General features: G+C 33.9%; 1 protein-coding gene, 1 long non-coding RNA gene and 1 pseudogene across 2 annotated transcripts; all 3 read right to left on the bottom strand.

Annotated features, from left to right (window-relative positions):
- Nucleotides 1-10874: 10874 nt before the first annotated feature.
- On the bottom strand, nucleotides 10875-14720 carry LOC128397536 (exostosin-2-like; annotated as a pseudogene).
- A 6-nt stretch (nucleotides 14721-14726) lies between these two features.
- On the bottom strand, nucleotides 14727-15920 carry LOC128397430 (inositol 2-dehydrogenase-like). Its single transcript, XM_053358157.1, has 2 exons — nucleotides 14900-15920; nucleotides 14727-14845 (listed from the first exon to the last, which is right to left on the bottom strand). Exons 1-2 carry the CDS (start codon nucleotides 15918-15920, stop codon nucleotides 14727-14729), a joined length of 1140 nt encoding a protein of 379 aa, XP_053214132.1.
- A 1276-nt stretch (nucleotides 15921-17196) lies between these two features.
- On the bottom strand, nucleotides 17197-19467 carry LOC128397543 (uncharacterized). The gene is made up of 6 exons (XR_008326971.1): nucleotides 19234-19467; nucleotides 19072-19131; nucleotides 18834-18997; nucleotides 18356-18732; nucleotides 18080-18297; nucleotides 17197-17994 (listed from the first exon to the last, which is right to left on the bottom strand). It is a non-coding gene; the product is annotated as an uncharacterized LOC128397543 (long non-coding RNA).
- Between the last annotated feature and the right edge of the window lie 840 nt (nucleotides 19468-20307).

Genomic DNA, 20307 nt, shown 5'->3' on the forward strand with positions numbered 1-20307 from the left:
GCGACAATTCATGTTGACGCTAAATTTTAGCTAATCTTCATCTTCACTTTATCGTTTATATATCATCTTATAGAGCTCGAAAAATGCGACTTGACAATATATATAACAAGTCTAATTGATTGGTAACTTGTGAGCAATTAACTAAAAACATTTAACTTTTGTCCAAATTTGAGGCTCAAGTGACGCTCGGGACTGAGGTCACTTTTCAATTAAGAAGTGTTATTAGGAAATGAATTATATATCATTAGAAAGGTCTAAATGAGACGAGTTGAATGATATAAGTACGAAGGTTATATGATCAGTACTTACAGAAATACAAGCGCTTACATTTGGTTCATTTTTCATTTTCAATAATCAACACATTTGGACTTAAGTGATTACCAAGATAATCTTATCTTTTCTTTTCGTTATAATTAAGAATAAGTAATTAATTGTAAACTAAAACAGTCCAAAAAGATCAACGAAAGTCCACTTAAGGCCATAAATGGACGGACCTTAATTTTCTCACTTTTCTTATTTTTCTGTTTATTGCTCTCAAACTCGTACCAATGGTTTATCCTTTGACTTTATTGCTTTAAGCCATTAGTCTAATGGATGTCAAAGGTTACCAACATAAACCAACAACCAGTTTCTCTTAAAAATTCAAACCAACCAATCAGGTCAATTTGCTTATTTTTTGTAAAGTCTACGGACACTATTTAAACCAATTTCTCTGTGAATAAAATTGTCTTTAGTTGAAGTAATTTCATTGAGTTGATGTTTTGTTTATTTCTGTGCTGAAATATTTTGATTAACTTGTGTAGTTACTTGAAAAAGTAACCAAGTCTTTTTACACTGAAAAGGTTAATTGTTTGTAATCAACTTTAATCAACTAAAACCAACAGGTTATGGGCCCAGCAGCTCTTCCAACTGCGTTTTAAGCTTTGTGTGTGTAGTTTAATTATGATTGATTAAGTTTCAATTCTCACCTCGACTTAAATTTCATCAATCGATTCACTGAATCAATTTTGACTATTTTTGTTTTGTTTAAACTTGAATTAACTTTTCATACATCATGAATCTTGGTGATTTAATCACAACCAAACTTGCAAGTGACAATTATCTTCATTGGAAAGCCAATATAAAAGCTTTGCTTGAATCACGTGAAGTGTGGGAAATTGTTAATGGCGATTCATTGTGTCCAGTGGCATTTACTGAGGAAGAAGCAGCAATTGAACGGCCGGCTGAAGTTACAAGAAGAAACAAATCGATCTCTGAGTGGAAGAAAAATGATGCAATTGCTCGGAATCTAATTCTCAATTCAGTTAACAAAGAAGATGCTCATCTTATCATCAACTTATCAACTTCGGCTGAAATGTTTTCTAATATAATTGATCATCGGGAACAAAGGACAATCTCAAACGAGTGGAGGATCAGATGTAAGTTGACAGAATCAAAGTTCACCTCATCACATACAGTGACTAGTTACTTTGCCCAATTAGAATCAATTGCTAAACAATTATCAGATTTAGGGTTCGAAGAGAATGAGAAAACATTGATGGTAAAAGTTTTAGGTGATTTACCTGTACGATTTAAATCGTTTAGACAAGCTATTAACATAGCAATTAATGGTGGTCAAAAAATGACTTTGGTAAATTTGAAAGCTCAATTACTGATTGAAGAAGATAGTATGAATAATGATCAAGATAATAAGCATGGTGAAGCTCTTGTTACTAATTCATTCAAGTTCAATAGAAATTCAAATGTGAGATCATGTTGGATCTGTGGTAGTAGAAACCATCTTAAGTATCAATGCCCGAAATTTAAACAAGAGAATCAGCAAAACAATCAAGAGAATAATCAGAATAGAAACAACAATGATGCGAATAATAATAATCATTATCGAAATGGTAACAATAATAACTACCGAAGGTTCAATCGGAACAAGTATTTTAAGAATAGAAATAGTCGAAGATTCAATAATAACGATAACAAAAGTTCTGAGAAAAATGAACAGAGTAAAACTCAACCAGAAAATAATGATAATTCAAATGGAGTAAATAAGAATTTCTCTCTGACAATTAATGATGACTTTTCTAATTGTTCTCAATGGATACTTGACACTGGAGCTTCTTATCATTTAACAAGTAACATTAACTCTTTTTCGAGTTTCAATCAATTAGATGAACCGATCATGTTAACAATAGGTGATGGTAAACAAATAGAAGCGATTGCAAGTGGAGATATTCTGATTGAGTGTTTCAATGGAAATGAATGGTTAGAATGTAAATTAACTAATGTTTTGTTTGCTCCTGAACTTGGTGATTTCAATCTCTTTTCATGGGGACAAACTGTTTCCAAGGGATTTGGATTGAAATCAACAACAAGCTGTACTGAAATTTATCACATCGAAACGAATCAAAAAGTGATTATAGCGAAACAGTTTGGCAACACATTCAGACTAATGATTCGGTCAAGAAAAGAAAACAATTCATTGTTATTAGCTTCGCAATCAGCTACATTGAGTGATTGGCATCGACGATTAGCACATATTAATGTCTACAAAATACTTCAAATGTCCAAAGATGGACTTTTACCTCGAATAAAAGTTGATTATGAACCGAGTCAGTTCTTCTGTGAGGGTTGTGCTAAAGGGAAGATGACGAGAAAAAGTTATAAATCAGTTGAACCCAAAGTTGTCGCTGTTGCTGAATCAATTCATTGTGATCTTCAGGGTCCAATGGAAGTTCCATCTTTGAATGGGAGTAGTTATGCTTTGGTAATAAAAGATGAATTCAGTTCATTCAGAAGTATTTACATGCAAAAGTTTAAGTCTGATACTTTTGCTAATCTTGAAAAGTTCATTGAATTTTCTGAGCTAGTGACCGGTAATAAGATAAAAAGGTTAAGGTCAGATAATGGTAAAGAGTTTGTTGACAAAAGAGTGGAAGAATTACTAGCGAATCATAATATTAAGCATGAGTTAAGTGCTCCTTATACTCCAGAACAGAATGGGAGAATCGAGAGAGAGAATAGGACAATTACCGAATTAGCAAGATCAATGATTCTAAATAGTAACTTACCCAAGTTCCTATGGGCCGAGGCTATGTCAACTGCCGTGTATGTTTTGAACCTAATTCCGAATAAAAATCAACCTCATCTCACTCCACTCGAGTTATTTACCAATGAGAAACCAAAATATCATCATCTTCGTACCTTTGGTTGTACCTGTTTTACTAAGATTCCGAAGTTATTCCGAAAGAAGTTTGATCCGAAATCAAAGAAATGCATTTTCGTCGGCTACACTGATACTGTTCAGAATTTTCGAGTATATGATCCAAGAATGGATAAAGTTTTCATCACTGCCGATATTAAATTCAACGAAAAAGAAATCGATGGTAACAAAGTTATCGATAATATTATAAACGAGAAAACTGCTGATTTGAGAGAGATTTGTGAAGATGAGAACGATGATAATCAAGAGGAAGATGATGTTAATGATGCTGATAGTGATACGACTGAAATCATCGATGATCCGCCGGCAACGGTCAATTGGAATGACTTAATGTCAAATGTCATCTTACAGGCAAATGTTACTAATTGTGAGCCTCTCAATTATAATGAAGCGATCAACTCATCAGATAAAGTTCATTGGATAAACGCAATGATAGATGAACTTCAATCAATCAAAGATAATCAAACTTACGATTTAGTTGAGCTTCCTAAAGGTAAACGTTGTATTTCATGTCGGTGGATATTTAAAATCAAAAGAAATACGGATGGAACAATTGAAAGATACAAAGCAAGATTAGTTGCTAAGGGTTTCTCTCAGAAACCAGGAATCGACTACTTTGAAACCTTCAGTCCTGTCGCTCGTTACGATTCAATTCGAGCCATATTAGCGCTGAGTGTTATCAACAAGATGCATTTGATGCAGTTTGACATCAAAACCGCTTTTCTCTATGGCGATTTAGCAGAGGAAATTTATATGTGTCAACCTCCAGGATTTGTGGATGGAACTGATCGAGTGTTAAGACTTAAGAAAGGGTTGTATGGACTCAAACAAGCGCCGCGACAATGGAACATTAAAGTTAACAAGTTCTTCGAGACCAATAATTTTCAACAATCTCAAGCCGATAATTGTGTTTATGTTAATCTTGAAGATGGATTAACAATTTGTGTCATCTATGTTGACGACGGACTGATCGCAAGTACAAGTAAAGAAAAATTATCGAATTTAATTGAAAATTTAAACAAAGAGTTCGAAGTAAAAGTAAATCATCCTCAAGTTTTCGTCGGAATGGAAATTCATCAGAGTGAGGATCGAGCAACAATTAAGATAAAACAATCATGTTTCATTAAAGAGTTAATTAAACGATTCAATATGAGCGACTGTAAACCAGTTCTAACTCCAGGAGATACAAATTGTAAGTTATCTTCATCGAATGAACCTCCGGATACAAAATATCCTTACCAAGAAGCCGTTGGTGCTTTATTGTATCTCTCGATTATCAGTCGACCTGATATAACTTATCAAGTTAACAAGGCAAGCCAATTTAATTGTTGCTACAACTCAACCCATTGGATCGCAATCAAACGTATTTTTCGCTATTTAAAAGGTACAGTTGATGTCGGTATAACTTATTCATCAACTTCGTCAAATTGTGACTTAGTCGCTTATTGTGACGCTGATTATGCTGCTGATGTTGATGGGAGGAAGTCAACATCAGGTTTTGTTGTTACTCTTAATGGTTCACCTATTTCATGGTCTTCCCGCTTACAAAAATCAGTTGCCTTATCTACTACTGAAGCTGAATACGTGGCCATTGCTGAAGTAACCAAAGATGTACTTTGGTACCAACAATTGATGAAAGATCTAAATGTTTCAATTGTTACTCCAACAAAAATAATGAGCGATAATCAAGGTGCTATCAAGTTGTCCAAGAATAATGTGTTTCACAAGCGAACGAAACATATCGACGTTCGTTTCCATTTCATTCGGAATCATCAGGAAGAAGGAAAAATATCATTGGACTTCATCTCTACACAAGAACAACCAGCGGACATGTTGACTAAGCCGTTGTGTTCACCTTCTCTTAGAAGATGTTGCGATTTTCTTTCAATTTATTGAGTCGAGTTTGGAGCAAGGGAGGATGTTGGTTATTATCATCTTCTTTACCTGTTTAATCACCTTTACCTTGATCTATTTAATCATCTTAATCATCTAATTAATCATCGACACTCACTCATTAAGGTCGATATTTATCCCATAGACATAACATGGCGACAATTCATGTTGACGCTAAATTTTAGCTAATCTTCATCTTCACTTTATCATCTATATATCATCTTATAGAGCTTGACAGTATATATTACAAATCTAATTGATTGGTAACTTGTGAGCAATTAACTGAAAACATTTAACTTTTGTCCAAATTTGAGGCTCAAGTGACGCTCGGGACTGAGGTCATTTTTCAATTAAGAAGTGTTATTAGGAAATGAATTATATATCATTAGAAAGGTCTAAAAGAGACGAGTTGAATGATATAAGTACAAGGGTGATACTTACGGAAATACAAGCGCTTACATTTGGTTCATTTTTCATTTTCAACAATCAACACATTTGGACTTAAGTAATTACTAAGATAATCTTGTCTTTTCTTTTCGTTATAATTAAGAAGAAGTAATTAATCGTAAACTAAAATAGTTCAAAAGGATCAACGAAAGTCCACTTAAAGCCATAAATGGACGGACCTTAATTTTCTAACTTTTCTTATTTTTCTATTTATTGCTCTCAAACTCGTACCAATGGTTTATCCTTTGATTTTACTGCTTCAAGCCATTAGTCTAAACGATGTCAATGGTTACAAACGAAAACCAACAACCAGTTTCTCTTAGAAACTTAAACTAACCAGTCAGGTCAATTTGCTTATTTTTGTAAAGTCTATGGACACTATTTAAACCAATTTCTCTATGAATAAAATTGTCTTTAGTTGGAGTAATTTCATCGAGTTGATGTTGTGTTTATTTCTGTGCTGAAATATTTTGATTAACTTGTGTAGTTACTTGAAAAAGTAACCAAGTCTTTTTACACTGAAAAGGTTAATTGTTTGTAATCAACTTTAATCAACTAAAACCAACACTTGCGAAATCCAATCGTTTAATTTTGTGGGTTTCAGTTAATTTAGGTTTAACTTCCATTGCACTGAACTCAAATAGACCTGATTCCTTAATGGCACGATTAACGGTGCGAGATGAAACTGTAAGTTGAGTTTCGGCTAAAATTTTTGCACATGATGAATTTCCCTCTGAAACTAAACAAAAATTCGTCTTTTATCTCTTTCATCTAATGAGGGGCGACGTCCAGATCGAGGAGAAGTGTTGTAATTTTCACCTAACTTGATATAATTAAAGACCACAGTTGAAGATCTATTAATTTTGGTCGCTATTTGACGAATAGATAGACCTTCGTTCTTGAGAGAATCGATTTTTCCCCTTTCATAGTCACTTAGCACTGATGCACGAGGCATTATGTAATTTTAATTAAATCAGAGATTGATGAAAAACTATTTGATAAAACTTTTTGGAAACTTTTTAAATGAAAAGAACAACTAAAACTGACCCAGAAAAAGATTTTATTCCGAATTTATACTCAAATGGTAAGTAATTAATTGATTGTTCCCATGTGTTCTTATACTTTTGTCTTAATACAAAACATATGATTTAGTTAATTAGGCCTCAATCGGATTTTTTTTCTTTTTCATTAATCCGAATATCGATTATTTGTCTCTTTCTCACACTAATTATGTTAATCCGATTCATTTTGAAAAAGAAAAGAAGATTTTATTGAGAAAATTGTAAAAAAATCGACTGTTCTTAAACTTATGTCGAGCACTGTATAATAAATATTGTTTCATTTCTTTTTAGTTTTCAGTTGTTTGTCAAAGTTGTTTATGGTCTTTTTTACGAGCGGTTCCAATTATCGTTTCACTTAACAGGCTAATGTTGTTTCGATCCGTTTCATTCCTAACAAAGAGTTTCTTTTTATCTTCTCTCTTGATCAAGAAATATTCTCCACAAATGACGTTTAGAAGCTCATCCCCAATGACAATTCCGCTGATGTCGATTTCGAGCCAATTCCATATTGTTATCTCTGCACCTCTTGATATCATTTGTCCACCAGTTCCATTTGATTCACAAGTGTCAGCTCATCTTCATCAATGGCAACCAATGTCTCGCAAAGATTATTCTCTTCAACACACCATACACTTTTGATTTCTTTCGTTGTTTCAATCACTTCCTTCATTACAAGTTTAAGCACCACCAATGGTTTGTTTTTCACAAGTTTAAATGAAAACCATTCACGTAGATATAGCATTATAGCTGAGAGTATAAGATTGAGGGTTAAATATTTTTTAAGTTGAATGTTGATCGAGTTGTACACTTCTGAGTGATTTAATTGATTGATTTCGCTTAAATAGACTCTAAATTATCTTTTTGTAATAAATCGGGACTTTATGATATTTGTGTAGCTGATCGAATAGAGTACCAGGTCGACTTCTTTTTTATGGTCCCAACTCTTTATTGTACTTCTCGTCTTGAATCGTCAATAACAGGTGGTGCAAATGAGCTGACTCTAATTGTAGGATAGTTGATTGAGGCATTTCTGAGAGCGAACTGACGATGGATGTTAATTGTCCTACATTTACGATAATGGTTCGAGGGGTGATTCGCAGGCCTCGTTGTTCGCGAACAGTCAGCACATTTGGGAACACCATTGCAATAACCATTCCTCCTGAATCTATGACATACAATCTCGCCACAAACGCTACAGTGAGGACGCGAGCATTCATGGATTTGATTGGCAAAGAAATGAACACAACAGAGCGGACACTGCTCTAGGCCAAGGTTGTCAGCAATTTGGTACTCTTCTCCTTCAATTATTATAGCCCAATCATAATCTGCTAATTCTTCCCGTGTATTATTGCAGGAAAATGTAACCCTGATGATGCCATCAATCATTATATCGACATTGGAAACTTGAAGATTGTCCCAGTTCACCTGAGAGCCCATCATCCAGTCCTTTGTCTCCTTTGGTGTGTTTAGTTCAGGGTTGGTATGATATATGAGGAAAGATGGATCTCTATCGTTGCATATCATACACGAGAAGGCATTACTCCGCCACCATTCACTTCCAGTTATCGTTTTTTGGAAGTCCTCAAACTCAGCCAAGATAACACAAATCATAATATGGTCGCCGATTACCTTGGGCCTCGTCATAGCCCATGATTGAAATCCAATGGTGGAGGCAATAAGCTCCGTAAGCGTGTAAAATTCATTGGTGTTGTTTCTTTTGGAGAAGAACTTCTATTACTTGTTCGAAACTAGATTCACATATAATCCGTTTGCCAAGAATTCCAACACGAAGTCCATGTTGTTCATTCAATTGAGCAGATTCAACCATTGTACTTGCTTTCAAACTGGCTGATGCAATTATCAAGTGATGTTGAGATGATGTAGGTTTAAGGGTGAAACGTGATTGAAGGTAACTCGTTGTCTATGTTGAACAATAGATAAAATGAAGGGAAAAAGGAAAAATTTGATTAATTAGAGTAAGTATAACTGAGGTTAGGAAAGTAAATTGATATTTGATTAAAGAATATTGAAGTTAGTGGCAAGTAAACTATTCAGCGTGATCAGAGTGTGAGTTAGGGTTCAAACTAGTTGAATATTAATGAGAAAACATTCGATTCTTTTTCATTAATCACTCTGATAGTGGCGCCTCCTCAATTATAATTTGATGGAGAGTCTCATCGCCATTTCATCTCCTTTGGAGAAAATCTCTTTATTATTAAGACGATTAACGAGATTTTTGTTTATCTTCTTAGAGTCATCGACTTCTAGATACACAAGATGTTTAAGCTTTTGACAATTTTTAAGACGATTTAACATCTTGAGAACGTTAGTGTTGTTACTTTCTTGTTGAAGATCATTAATGGCGTCAAACCCATTGTAAAATGATTCTTTATATTTGATCATTAGATTCAGATCTTTGGTGAGGTTGTTTCGAGTTGTTCGTTTCATTCCAATATCAATTCTGTTGCATTTCCCATTGCATTGGGTCATTCTTACACAGCCAATCTCTTCTTCATGCCATTTATTGAAGTGAAGCAGTTGTCTTTTAATTACCGAGGGAATCGAACAATCAAAGGTTGAGACATATATGTATATATTCACTTCATCTTGTTCCAATTCTAATGGGTTCACATTCACATACTTTTCCACTTCGGGTTCACATAGTGTAGTAGGCAGTTCAAAGGTTCTATTTTCCCCTGTCAATTGTCTCATGAGTTCTTGATACCTCTCTTTTGATGGTACTCTGAGTTTCGATCTATCAAAGAGATCCAAGGTCTCATCCATATTCATTCTCCCTTCCAAAGATTTATATTATATCAGTTCAGTTTGCTGTATCACTTTTAATAAATTAAACTTAAAGAATCAAAATTTTGGCTTTATTAACTTGAGATTAAAAATAGTAAATACAATCAGAGGACAAAGAAAATGGGTTAAAGTGTAGCATTAGTTGATAGTAATAGAGTATGAAACGTAGAGAATGTTTTGTTTGTTTACATTCTCTCTGCTTGTGTCTCCATCTTTGAATCAATTTTAGTCTTCCAAAGTTAAACGTCTTAGAATTACCGCCGAATATGAGTGATTGATTCTTAAAGATGACATTTTTAATTGTCTCTTTAACTTAGGACAGTGTTTGTCCCATGCATTGTGACCAATTTTCCCTCCGCACGGTTGACATCGATGTAGCTCCTTCTCTTTCATATACAGACATTCGAACGATCTGTGAGGCTTACAACAGTATGAGCATGTAATTAATGCTTTACATTTGTTCGTCTTGTGTCCCCACCTCGAACATTGGTAACACAAGGCCGTTTGGGCAACTTTAAGAGGTAAATTGGTGAATGCTTGAAATGTCGAGGTTAAAAATTTGATGAGATCGGTAATATAAGAAGAGGCAACACCCGATGATTCAACCAACAGCCAATCATAATCAGCAATGTCCAAAAATTCATCGATTTTTTGGATTAAGCAGAAAGTATATTTGAGATTCAGCGTCAGATCGAGCATCTTTGAACATCGAGCTTCCTTGGAGTTCGGCAAGATGTGATCCACCGGCTAATTCACCAACGGTAGTTGTCGAAGCGCCAATTGGTGAACCAAGTCCAGTGGCCTGTAAGGGTTGAGAAATATATTCCTCCAAGAAACTCATTGAGTCTTCCAGGTAATTGGTGTTTATCGCGATTTGTATTAACTGAAGTAAACCATGGCTCGGTTTCTTAATTAGAACAGATAAAGATCAGAAAGAGTTCGAGTAAAAGATTAGTTGACTTTCGGACCTAACCAAACCTAACCTAACCTAATCAAACCAAACCAAAAATGACCAAAATTCATTCACAACAGCACCAACAATTTCAACCAAATCTATCAATTGAATGAATTTTCTGAAAATTTTAGCCTGAAATAGTACTAATTTACAAAGACAAAAGGATTAAACTAGAGATTTACTATTTACTTGAAAGATTAACGAGAGGTCATTGTGAAAACGAGGAGACACCAAAATAATTCGCTTCGGATGGAAGCCGATCAGCTCAAGAACTTCGTCAAGTCCACTGGTCACCCAAAGATACAAATCGAGACAATCTTGGAGTCCATTTGGGTACTTGAATTCTGGAGCCAAACGATAATCAACACTAATCAAAGGGACACCGCGGAGCTTTATGGCCCAATCTCTTAAGTAGATCTGTTATCAAATTAGAATTGTAATTAGATTGGTAAATTAAAATCTGAAATTACTTTCAAATAGAAAATGGGATTGGAGCTTGAAGGATTAGAATGTTACATTTTATTCTCAATCAAATTCTATCAAAATAATCCTTCTTCATTCTTCACGAAATAAAGTAATTTGAAAAAATAACAAGTCTATTAAGGTGAGCGATTGGATTGATAAACTAATTGAGTGGGAAATTGTTAATAATCAATTTTTTTCGATAAATTAAAAAAGTTCCACAACATCGAGTTGCATGATTGTCATTAATTAACAAAAAGTAAAATATAAATTTCACAGATATTTAACATTTCAATTGTATGCTTAGTAGATTTAATTACATGTGTGTCAATTTGAGTCGCGGTTGAATACTCATTGCTTGAAGCTCTTGTAAAAGTAATTTATATGCATAAGGAACTTGAATATCAGCGAGGGATCGACTGGACTGACAATATGAGCACCATTTCTGATACCCAAGAAGACCACATTCTGTACACACGTCGACATTAAAGGCATCACTGGATAACATGAGTATCTCTCCAATAGCAACATACTAACGCCATGTCCAATGAGACAATCTCTTTCCATCTCCCCAAGACGTAATCCTCCATCTCTTGCTCTCCCTTCAGTCGGTTGACGAGTGAGAACGGCCTTTGGTCCACGAGAGCGACCATGAACTTTATCCAAAACCATGTGTTTGAATTTTTGGTAGTAGATTGGACCAAAGAATATGTAAGCTGCTAATGGCTCACCAGTGATTCCACTGGTCATCACTCTTTTCCCATGATAATTATGACCAAACTCCTCCATTATGTCGATCATTTCTTGAATAGTTGTACCACCGAAAGCAGTTCCATCATGTAAAGTACCTTTGATGATCGCTGATTTACCAGCAACTAGTTCTTTCAATTTCCCGACAGTCATTTGAGATGGAAATCCGTGAGGGTTCATAACCATATCCGGACAAATACCTTCGCAATTAAACGGTAGATCTTCTTGAGATACAATTAATCCAATGACTCCTTTTTGACTATGACGAGAACTGAATTTATCACCAACTTCAGGTCTTCTCATTTGCCACGGTGGACAACGGAACTTTTTCCTTGGTGCCACTTTAATTGGTCCTTTTCCGGTGACATTGGAGACAAGAAAGTTCATTGCGATATCTTCACAATTCATCTGAGCATCTACTTGATCCTTGATTACCTTTGGCATCTCAAAAGTGTATAAATAATTGTAAAACTAAGAAAGAAACAACAATTAGAAAACTTCGATTTGAAAGGTTCCATCAATTAAATCAATTAAGCAACAAACCTTATGATAAAAAGCAGCTCCCGTTAGAACCATGGAAACGTCATTAGTCCATTCAGACTCGTAGCGATATTTAAGAGTAAAATTATTCCACCGATGAACCCGAGAAGGAAAACCAACGATTCGATCAGCAAACTCTCTCCATACTTGAAAAGCAAACTCAAGTTCGTCTGGTGTTAACATTATAATATCGTCGTCGATGGCAAGAATGGCCTCAGTTTCGATATCTTTAAATGAATAGAATCGATTGGATAATTTGTTCTTTTTAGTTTTGATCACTTTCAACGGAACGCTAATTTTAGGCCATTCGTCGGCAAGAGGAGGGTCTTTTTCTTGATTATTCCAAATCACTAAAACTTTCACACAACTTGGAGCTTGAACAACTCGATGAATGACTTGGTACAAACTTTCCACTCGGTCGTAAGTGAGTATCACCGCTGTGAAGCCTTTATAAGGTCTAGATGATAATTTTGGGTTAATCAGAGAAAGAGGTTTTAAATGGGAACCGATTTTTAGATGATTCCATTTAGATCGAGTAATCACCGATTGTGGAATATCCTTTCATTTATCAAAGATAATGTTGACAACGTAATCGATTTAATTGAGCTAAAATATCGTCACCAAATAGAAACCCCTTGTTCCTTCATCTCAGTGATACGATCGGTTGATATATCGTTTAAAATGTTCATCAAACGATGAAAAGCATGTTCAGTAATTCTGATTGATATACTTCCAATCGATTTTATCTTGAAAGGGGAGCACATAATTGTCCGTAATTATCACCGGAATACAGCCCATCATGAGAGCATCGCTGAGAAATGGTGATCCTAAAAATGGCGTTTCCATGAATAAACAGAAATCGGCAGAGGTTAAAATCTCAGGGTATTTTAGTTTCAGATTTCTTTGGTTATTACATCTCCAGGAAGATATATTAACTGTCAGATCACATTGAGATTCCAAAAGGATTAATTTATCAGAGTTATCTTCCTCCATTTTGATTAAAATTTTTTTGGCAACCGGATTAATAAAAAGATTCATTTGTGGGCACATTAAAAGCCAATGTCTTCGACCGTAACTGGTTAATTTGACCTCATCATCGGTGAACGAAAATGTATTGATTACTAAAAGGACTAAACACTGGTATTGATAAATCAAATTGTGGACGGAAAGACCAACTATCGAAACCTCCTGAGGCAATCATCGCTTTTCCAAGTTTAATATTTAATCGATGGTTATAATCGGGATCAGAGGATGGAAGAAAATTAAAGATGAGATAATTTCTTCCATCGCCATTCCAATGAGATAGAGAAGCAAAAATTTTCGAAATTTCTTCAGGTTGTAAATAATTTTGATTTAAAGTGTCAACTGTTGGAATGAATATACATGCCGATCTTGGATCATCAACAAAATAATCACTTTCTTGGATCGCCTTCAATAGTTGATGAAATTCCTCAGTAAATTGAGCCGAAATATCTAAACCACCGTTGTCTTGATATCTTTTGATTGGATAAAGGTAAACTTTTAATCGACCATCATCTGGATCACAAAGATAAACATCGAAACAGTTAAAATGATTACATTCTTTCACCGTTTCAATTGCTGTTGGTCGAGTATTGCCAATGATGATTGTTTCACTATTTTCTGGATCGATTAATCTGAAAGGTTCATAGTAATGGTCAATATCATATCCATTGTCGGAGTTTCTGTTGGAGAATATATTGATAAACAGGAAATAGATTGCTTCCAACAGAGCCAAGAAGACAAGAAAATAGAGTGAAAATTTAACGATCAATCTGATTTGCTTCTTGATATAAGAAGATGAGAAGAAATAAAATTTCATTCTTCTAGATGGTCCAAAGTAAATCTCATCTGTTTCAACTTAAGAGACAACATATCAGGAGCCAAAACCAATAGAAATATTTCATCACTGTAACCGAATCTATTAAATAAAAGAAATAATAATTATTAATCAATCGGTTGATAAAATACAAAAATTAGTGAGAAAATAATTAAATGAATGGGAAAACAGTTCTAATGAGCGAAATCTATTGGATTAAAAGTAACATTTAATGACCATTAATTACCTTTGATTAATAAGTATTGCAATTTGAAAAGAAATCAACAAAATTGACCATTTAAAACCACAATTAAAACGCAATTAAGTGAGTTAATTAAACTCAACGGTTGAGTTTCAACCCCAAGAAAAAACTGAAAAAATGTAAACATTTCACAGGAAAACAAAGAAGGCGCCAAGTTTAAAATTCGAATTTTTTATTTTCGTGAACATTATGATATTGATAATCTGAGAATCTCGACAACGCTAATTGCACTTATATTTAGATTTTAACTCTGTTAACAGAAATTCAATTACATGAAGCTTTTTGAGTAGTCACAATACTTTTATGTCTAGTATTTGGCAGTTTAGGATATACTTTTGGATCATTAAATTAACGAGCTAAGAAATTAAGATCATATTGATAATTTAAGTCTCGATTCGCGATTTAAATTTATCAGATTACTAACAATTTAAAGGGGAAACATTTCTAACAGTTGAGGTTAATTATTAATAAGATTATTCTTCGTTGGCGTTAATTTCTGCTCAACTTTCCTTCCAGGTCAATTCAATCGGTTTTCCAATTCGAGCTGATTCCGTACACGCTTGAGCTACTTTAGTGGCCGCCATCACCTCCATTGGTTTTACTTCAATTGCGCTCAAACCTGAAAAAGCAATTCGTTGATTAGTATTGGGCTAATGAGAGGTTTATAATTTACCTTTGATACAGTCGACAAAATGTTCTAATTGATTAGTATAAGATTCAGTAAATCGGGAAATATGACAATGATGATAAGGGACTGTAGTTGATCTCGATTCAGAATCTAGAGTAACATAAGTTGGTCGTGTTGAAGGTCCAGTTAACAGACCTTTAGAACCGAAAACCTCGAGTCGTTGGTCATAACCATAAACAGAAGATCGAGACATATCGATGGTTCCTAAAACACCAGAGGTAAATTTAAGAACCACAACAATAGTATCGTAATCACCTGAATCTCGAATCTCAGGATCAAAAGCTGTCCCCGTGGCGATAACAACATTTGGATATTGACCAACAATCCAACAGATCAGATCAATGTCATGTATCGCTAAGTCCAGGAAAATATTAGTCGATCCTTTATAAGCTGAATGACGAAGTGAATCTCGGGAACACATTTCAACCCCATGAATTGTACCGATCTCTCCCTTTTTGACACGATGTCGAACGATACGAAACGCGGGATCGAACCGTCGATTCATAACAGTTAACACAGGAAGATTTCGTTGTATTGCTAATCTGAACACTTTTTCAATGGTTTCGATGCGCTCGGCTAATGGCCTTTCACACATGACCGCTTTTCCAGAGCTCAAAGATTTAAGAGTTAGGGACTCATGAAGTCCCGTTGGAGTGCTGATGATTACAGCATCCACATCGGGGTCACTAAAAACTTCGTCGGCACAATTAGGGTGAATCATCTTTACGTCTTTCAGGTTGTACAGGTACTCGAAATAGTTTGCACGTTCGACATAAGATTCAACGCAATAGACCAATTGAATTCGTGAATTTTTCAAGACACGGTCAATCCAAACTGTTCCAATTCGACCTAAACCAAACAGAGCCACACGAACTCTACTTTGATCATAGTGTAAAAGTCCATCTTTACCGACCAATTTGACCGCTTTCTCTATTTTGTCTGAATCATGAACGTAACCATTTCGAAGGACCTTCCAACCAGTAGCGTCTCTTTGATATCTAAACATTTTCAATGATACAAATTTTTTAATCAAATTGGAAAATCACAATTAATCTAATTTACTCTCAATTATTATAATTAAAGATCAATATTAAAAAAAATCCATCTAACTGTCACCACGATGAATATGAAAATAATACTATGAACAGTTCAGTTGATTTAAAATAATGATACGAAACTGATCATAACCTCTAATTATCACGGTGATCATGTGTATTAGATTAGTAATCAATAGTAATCAAAATATGAACCATTGTTTCAATCGGTCCAATGATCATAATTAAAGCGAAATAACAACAAAAAATTAACATGAGTTATTCATGTAACAATCAGAATCAAGAATTATGGTCAACCAACTGTGTTCATGGTCATTCAGGTGTAATTATATATTCACTAGCAAATGACAATTTTAATTGATCAAATAGACCTGACAATCAAGTGAATTCATTCAAAGGGGAAAGGCATAATCAACAATCAAAAAAAGAATCAGGTAATTAGAGACTGTGATTAAAACGGATTGAAATCAAATTTAGATAAAAAAACTCTAAGAAAAAAGTATCAACTTACTTTTGGAAAAGCAAATCGTATTCACATCCAATTCTGATCATTACTTTTTCTTGATTGTTCACAATTAACCACAAATGATGAACTATTCTAGTTAAACTTTGTACCAAACTCTATTACAATTAAAGTCCGAACAGCAATTAAGCTGAATGAGTAGACCAGAGATTCTCTTATATAACAATTAAAAAGTATTCTGACAGAATTGATCCAACTTTTTCTAATCATTTTCTTCCTCTGATGATTGATATTAATTATCATGGGTCCTAATTAATTGTTATCGTTTATCCTTCACCTAATCTCGATTAATTGTTCACCTTCATCAATATTGTCCTAAATACTATGGACCATTAATTAATCGCCAAAATTTGATTATACAAAATTAACGATATATCCAATCAAGATTCATTTTATGATCTCATCTTAATTGTTTTACATTCAAAAATTAATCTCTCATTAATTATGCTTTGTTTGAGATTTATGAATGCTATGAATTATTTAATTTGATCATAACTTTGCACACAATCAAAGAAATTAATTGTAATTGTTGAAGATCTAAACTTAACTGATTATTTGAGTTTCGTGACTTTCAATTTATTTTTGATTGTAGATACTTAATTAGATACATGGATTTTACTTCGTTCTACAACAATGAATCTGCAATAAAAACAAAAGACAAGTGAAGGAGAGTTTCCTATGGTTCCAGACCCGACAGGCAGCTTGTTTTGTCCTTAAAAACCACGATTTATAAAATTCTGAAAATTCAACCACTAAAATTGAAGAATCGTTAAAGTACAGGGCATGGTTTGGCCGAGAGATTGAATAAAATTAACGAAGGACAATTAAAGTTTACATCGGAAGTTAATCTTATAGAACGCGATTTTAGATCATAAATGTTATTTGGATCGGCACCAGAAAAGTAAAACTTGAATATGGAATCGATTTGATCTTTGATTATATTTTTCAAAGCATAAGTCACTTCCTCTTTGGTATAATTGTAAGCACTTTCAAGGGTTACAACTGGTTTGAGTGAGGGAAATGGTTTCGATTAATCTTTTTAGAAAAGCCAAAAAGCATCGGTACATTGAGCGACACTATTGAGATTCTTTATGTGATTCGAGATCTCTCTACTCTACTACTAAGATCTCTCTAAATAAGTTCGTTTTTTTGCTAGGTTGGATTATAAATGGAGAATAAGAAACGTGCAATTCTTAGACTTCATCCATTTATAGAAATGAATTATCAAACTTTCGATAAAGTTCATTAGACATCAATAGTTTCTCATCTGTAGACCCAAAGTAAACATCAATTTTAGGATTTCGTGAGTGACAATAGTTTTTCACGATTCGTTTTTCTGCTAAATCAGTCGTATCATATTTGGTATACAATAATGACAAATGAGGTAATACACTCATAATCTGGATCAACTCATGTGAAGATAGCGAAGCATAATAACCACATATACTTAAGTATCGACAGTTTGGAAACTTTTCGATAGTTTCTAGTATCTTTTCTCGATCCTGTTATAATTGTTGAGAGAAAGAAGCGAAATCCTTAGTTAGTCTTGATAGTTTACCAAATAATTCGTGGCTATTAAAGTCTTACCCAATTAAGAAATAGATTCAATCTTTGGACATTGAAGTTTTTGTTGATTTGATTAAATAGAATCATCGGATGAGTATGAGCGCCCAGAGACAGGTTGAGTAAATTTGGACACAGGTTCAAGAATTTTATAACAGTCGATCCATTTTTTGAAGTATCTTCAAGCTGAAGATGTAAAAGATTTCCAAATATCGGTAATTGGCTTCCGAGTTGAACAAAATCTAATAAAAAATAATCGAAACTAGGTCAAATTTTGGCATAGAGACAATGAAAACTTACGATAATCAAACTCATCACCACAAAAAGTAACAAGTCGCTCGAGATTCGGCAGATCCTGGGCAAATTTCAAAACATGTGAGTAAATTCACACTTTGGAAGTAATTTCCAATAGCATTTCCAAGAGATTTCAATTTCTTGAAATGACCAAAAGTCCTGAGATAACTTGTAACTATTAGGTCATTACTAATTCCTAGAAATTGAATATCACTCAAAAATGATGTTATTCTTTTTTCTTCTCGTTTTAAAATTTTACATTCGTGATTCATTTCAAACGGATAATCTAAACAGCTCAAGCCTTTAATTTGGTTTGCGTTGGCCAGTAAATGAGCTAAGAAAGCACAAGAGCAGTTTGCACTGAAATTTTCAAGATGGATAATCTAACATAGAATGAGAATAAATTTTTTTTTATTTAATTTTAATTTTAAATTTTAATATCATGAATAAGAAAAGTCTTGTCTTTGTAAAACTTATTTCTTACCTTAACATTAGGAAGAAGTTTAGAGAGTTTAATTTTCTTCAAGGGCTTTCTGTTTATAAGCAGAAAGTTATCACAATATATTGTGATAATACATTTACGAGTCGATGGAAAATGACTTTGTTTAAGAGAATCATCAATCTGCATTATAGTAGTTGCCAATATAACTATGGTTGTAAATTTGATAGAAAGTCATTATGAAAATGTAATTTAAAACAACAGAAATCAAAATAATTCTTACCGTCTAAGTGAATGATCTTCTTCAGTCCCTTTTCCGCCAATGTTTTCCAGCGCCTACAAACTGTAATTACATTAATTTATTAGCATTAAAATATAAATTCAACGGAAAACTAGAGATCAAGAAAGATGATCTTTATGAAAGGAATCAATCATTTCCATTTACCTTTCATCAATGTAGCAAATTGGCGCAATTGATAAAACTGATCAAAAATCAAAAGAAAACAATCATCAGGTAAATCGTTGATATTCATTGTTGAAAGTTGCATGAAACAATCCAAACAGTGATTCATATGATAAAAGATACAGAGTCTCTCTGAGAGAATTTTTCTTGACCAAAAATCCGATAGTTCGAAATTCAAATGTCCTTCTGCAAATTTGCCCTATCATAGGTAACCTGTTATAGATACCGAAGCTAGTCGATCGAGTCAGCCAGTCGATCAGCTCGACTCGAGTCGAAGCCGAAAATCAATCAACTCGGTCGACTCAAGTTAGTCGACATTGAGTCGACTTAAATACAAAATTAACTTGAATTTCGAGTCATATCGTCCACTAATTGAGTGGCACTCAAAAATCAAGTGTAACAACTTATAGATTTCCTGATTTTGAATTTAGTATAAAATGTTTCAATTAGCCTCAGAGAAAGGTGGAAATGCAGTTTTCAAAAAGAAATCTTCTTACGAGGCTTAGGCCAAACTTTTTTTCTGTTTGAATTCAATTAATTTATTAAGTTTTAGTTACAAGTGAGTCTACTAGTGAGTGGTTAAAGCACCGACTTCGGAAGTCGGACTTCCACTCGGTCGATGAGTCGACTTAGAGCCGAGTGAGTCGAAAAAACTTGCGAGTCAGTCGTCAGTGTTTCGACTAGCTTCGGTATCTAACCTGTTATACACTAACTAACGGCCATTTACTGACCATTTGAAGAGTTCGTCTTTGTCCAATCGCGCCTTTCAAACCAGATAAAACACGTGGTCTCAATAAACCAGAGAAACAACTTTTCGAAACTTTTACTTAATCATGTTACAGAAATAGCCAGAGCTCTTACTATATGTTCTAGAATATTGTGATTCTTGGAAATTAAAGTGATAATATTAACTGCGAATTGTGTTTCCAAAACTATTGATCTTTAATAAAAGTTTATCAAAATTCATAAATATTAATAGATAATTAAAAATATTGAACAAAAATAAAACTGATCAACTTTATAAAAGAAAAGTGACTAAATTTTCACTAGATTTTA

Source organism: Panonychus citri, unplaced genomic scaffold (genome assembly GCF_014898815.1).
Source record: "Panonychus citri isolate SS breed McGregor unplaced genomic scaffold, ASM1489881v1 Contig00033, whole genome shotgun sequence".
In the NCBI taxonomy this organism is placed as follows: Eukaryota; Metazoa; Arthropoda; class Arachnida; order Trombidiformes; family Tetranychidae; genus Panonychus; species Panonychus citri.

What these genes read in the sequence shown, in the direction of transcription:
- LOC128397430 (XM_053358157.1), bottom strand. Translation starts at nt 15,920, where the DNA reads ATGTTTAGATATCAAAGAGACGCTACTGGTTGGAAGGTCCTTCGAAAT. An exon ending in TTTTGTCGACTGTATCAAAG is followed by an intron (nt 14,846 to 14,899) that starts GTAAATTATAAA and finishes TTGCTTTTTCAG; the next exon opens with GTTTGAGCGCAATTGAAGTA.